This window comes from Aplysia californica, unplaced genomic scaffold (assembly GCF_000002075.1).
Source record: "Aplysia californica isolate F4 #8 unplaced genomic scaffold, AplCal3.0 scaffold00378, whole genome shotgun sequence".
Taxonomy (NCBI): domain Eukaryota; kingdom Metazoa; phylum Mollusca; class Gastropoda; order Aplysiida; family Aplysiidae; genus Aplysia; species Aplysia californica.
The window spans coordinates 378,049-380,727 of NW_004797648.1; the positions used below are offsets into that span (position 1 = coordinate 378,049).

The 2,679-nt window shown below is 48.3% G+C and overlaps 1 protein-coding gene across 1 annotated transcript in view; it reads right to left on the reverse strand.

Moving 5' to 3' along the window:
- Positions 1-2,679, reverse strand: part of LOC101854590 (sushi domain-containing protein 2) — a gene marked incomplete in the record, with an annotated part of 36,896 nt that overhangs the window by 20,478 nt on the left and 13,739 nt on the right. Inside the window, 3 exon segments of the mRNA XM_013085467.2 lie at positions 922-1,103; positions 1,741-2,016; positions 2,397-2,595. Coding sequence (XP_012940921.1) covers positions 922-1,103; positions 1,741-2,016; positions 2,397-2,595 — 657 coding nt within the window.

Here is a 2,679-nt window from a genome sequence, read left to right on the forward strand (position 1 = left end):
GAGAGAGAGAGGGAGAGAGAGAGAGAGAGAGAGATACGAGAAGTAGTCTGACAGAGATAGAGAGATTAAAACGGATAGATATTTAGAGAGATAAACAGACAGAGATAGAGATAAGCTAAGAGAGATAGAGGGAGAGAGAGAGACAGAGAGAGACAGAGAGACAGAGAGACAGAGAGACAGAGAGAGAGGGGGAGAGGGGGAGTGGTAGAATGGTAGATAGACAGATAGATCGATAGATCGATAGATCGATAGATAGATTGATAGATAGAGAGATAGATTGACAGAGAAAGAGAGAGAGAGAAAGAGAGAGAGAGAGAGAGACAGAGAGAGAGAGAGAGAGAGAAAAAGACACGGAGATAGAAAGAGAAACAAAGAGAGAGACAGACAGACAGACAGACAGAGGGAGCGATCAATCAATCAATCAATCAATCAATCAATCAATCAATCAATCATTCGATCTCCTCCTCCTCCACCCACCGTTCCACTCTGCTCGTCCTCCATGTACCCCAGCAGGGTTATCTCCACCTCAGCCTGGCCGCCCCGCGGAGAGAAGTTCTCGGGGTCCCACACCATTGTGATGGTCTCGGCGTCCCGGGAGGGGCCAGAGAGAGAGAGAGAGAGAGAGAGAGAGAGAGAGAGAGAGAGAGAAAGACAGACAGACAGACAGACAGAGAAACAAAAGAGACATAGAGAGAGAGGGAGAGAGAGAAAGAGAGAGAGAGAGAGAGAGAGAGAAAGAGAGAGAGACAGACAGACAGAGAGAGAGAGAGAGAAACAAAGAGGCATAGAGAGAGAGAGAGGGAGACAGAGAGAGAAGAGAGAGAAAGAGAAAGAGAAACAGACAGACAGACAGAGGGTCGATCGATCAATCAATCAATCAATCAATCGATCAATCAATCATTCGCTCGTTCCTCCACCCACCGTTCCGCTCTGCTCGTCCTCCATGTACCCCAGCAGGGTTATCTCCACCTCAGCCTGGCTGCCCCGCGGAGAAAAGTTGTCGGGGTCCCACACCACTGTGATGGTCTCGGAGTCCTGGGAGTACCACTGCTTCTCTATGGCGTCGGGGACTGGAACTGGTCGCTCCATACGGTCCGGCAAAACTTAGGGGGGGGGAGGGATGGTTTAAGTGTTTTTTTTCGGGTAGACGGGTGGGGGTAGTTAGGGAGTGAAGAGATACAGTTTATTTTTGAAAAATTGAGATTCGTTATTTGATTTTGAAATAAATTTTTGGCAAAGTGGAGGGGAGGAGGAGGAGGAGGGGGGTTAAATGGACACAGTTTAGGCTTGAAAAATTGAGATACATAGAATGAGTTTGAAAAAAAGAAAGGATTAGAGGGGGGAAAGGAGAGGGGGGGGTACAACTTACGTTTGAAAAATTGTGATACATAATTTGAGTTTGAAAATAGATTTAGGGTGGGAGGGAAGGGGAGAGGAGGTTGGACACAGTTTGAGTTTGAGTTATAATACGATATGGCATGGTATGGAATGATATGGTATGGTAAGGTATGGTATGCCACGCCATGCCGTGCCATGTCATGCCACGCCATGCCACGCTACGCCACGCCACGCCACGCCACGCCACGCTACGCTATGCTATAATCTGGTATGAGTCTGCTATAGTCTTCTATACTATGCATTGATATACTATAGTATGGCCTGGTACAGTCTTCTATGGTATGCTATGCTACAGCCATGTTACAACACAACTCGTTCCCTCTCCGTTTTCGTTTGACTCACCCACAGTGATACTTCGGTGAGTGCTCCACTCGACTCCGTCGGAAGACCAGGAGACGACTGTCGGTCCTGTCCACGTCATTCTGGGCACAGGGCAGAATCCCTTCATGCCGTTACGCATCTGACCTTCCGTCTGGACATACAGTTTGACAGGTGCCGAGGGGTCGTCGTAGCTGAAGCGGCAGTGGACAGGATTGCTGTTTCCCGCGCATTTGCCAGACACCTCAAGTAGCTCCCCGCCAAACATGCCCACCTCGCGCGGGTAAACTTCCAGGGTACCTGAGGTTGCAGGATGTGATCACGTAACTAGTGAATGGGCTAATCAGAAACAGACGAAGGTTATGCTTTAAATTCGCTTTTAAATGGAATGTATGAGAGTTATAGTGTAGTTTGGTCTTTTTGGCGTGTGATGGTGTTGGGGTGGGGTAGGCTTAGGGATGTGGGTGGAAATGTTAATTTAAATTACGCACGTTAAATATCTAAAATCGATAAGAGTAGGCTTCGGCCGCCACCCGGGCAAAATTCAAGTTTACTTCCTATCTAACTGAAAATGCGTAATGTGTCTCGCACGCTCATATGACCGCATGCAGTTGTGAGAGCAGTTTAACAAAAAAACTTACTCAAAACAAAACAAATAATAAGGTACTTAGACTACACACCAGCCACAAGCTCTGGGGGCAGACAGCCGCCTCTGATGATGACCTCGTGACCAACACTGAGGATGTAGCGGCCCATGACATCACTTCCCGTGTGACTCGGCAGGTCGTTCACGTTGGAGGCGTTCAAATTGGCCAGGCATTCCTCCTGGCAAGGGATCACATTGTACCAGCCTCGACGGTACCCTCCGTTAAAGCCAGCCTGGTTGTCGGTTCAAAGAATTTTAAAAAAGGATTAGGGTGGGTTGGTGGGTCGGGTGATGATGAGGGTGTAGAGTGGGGTGGG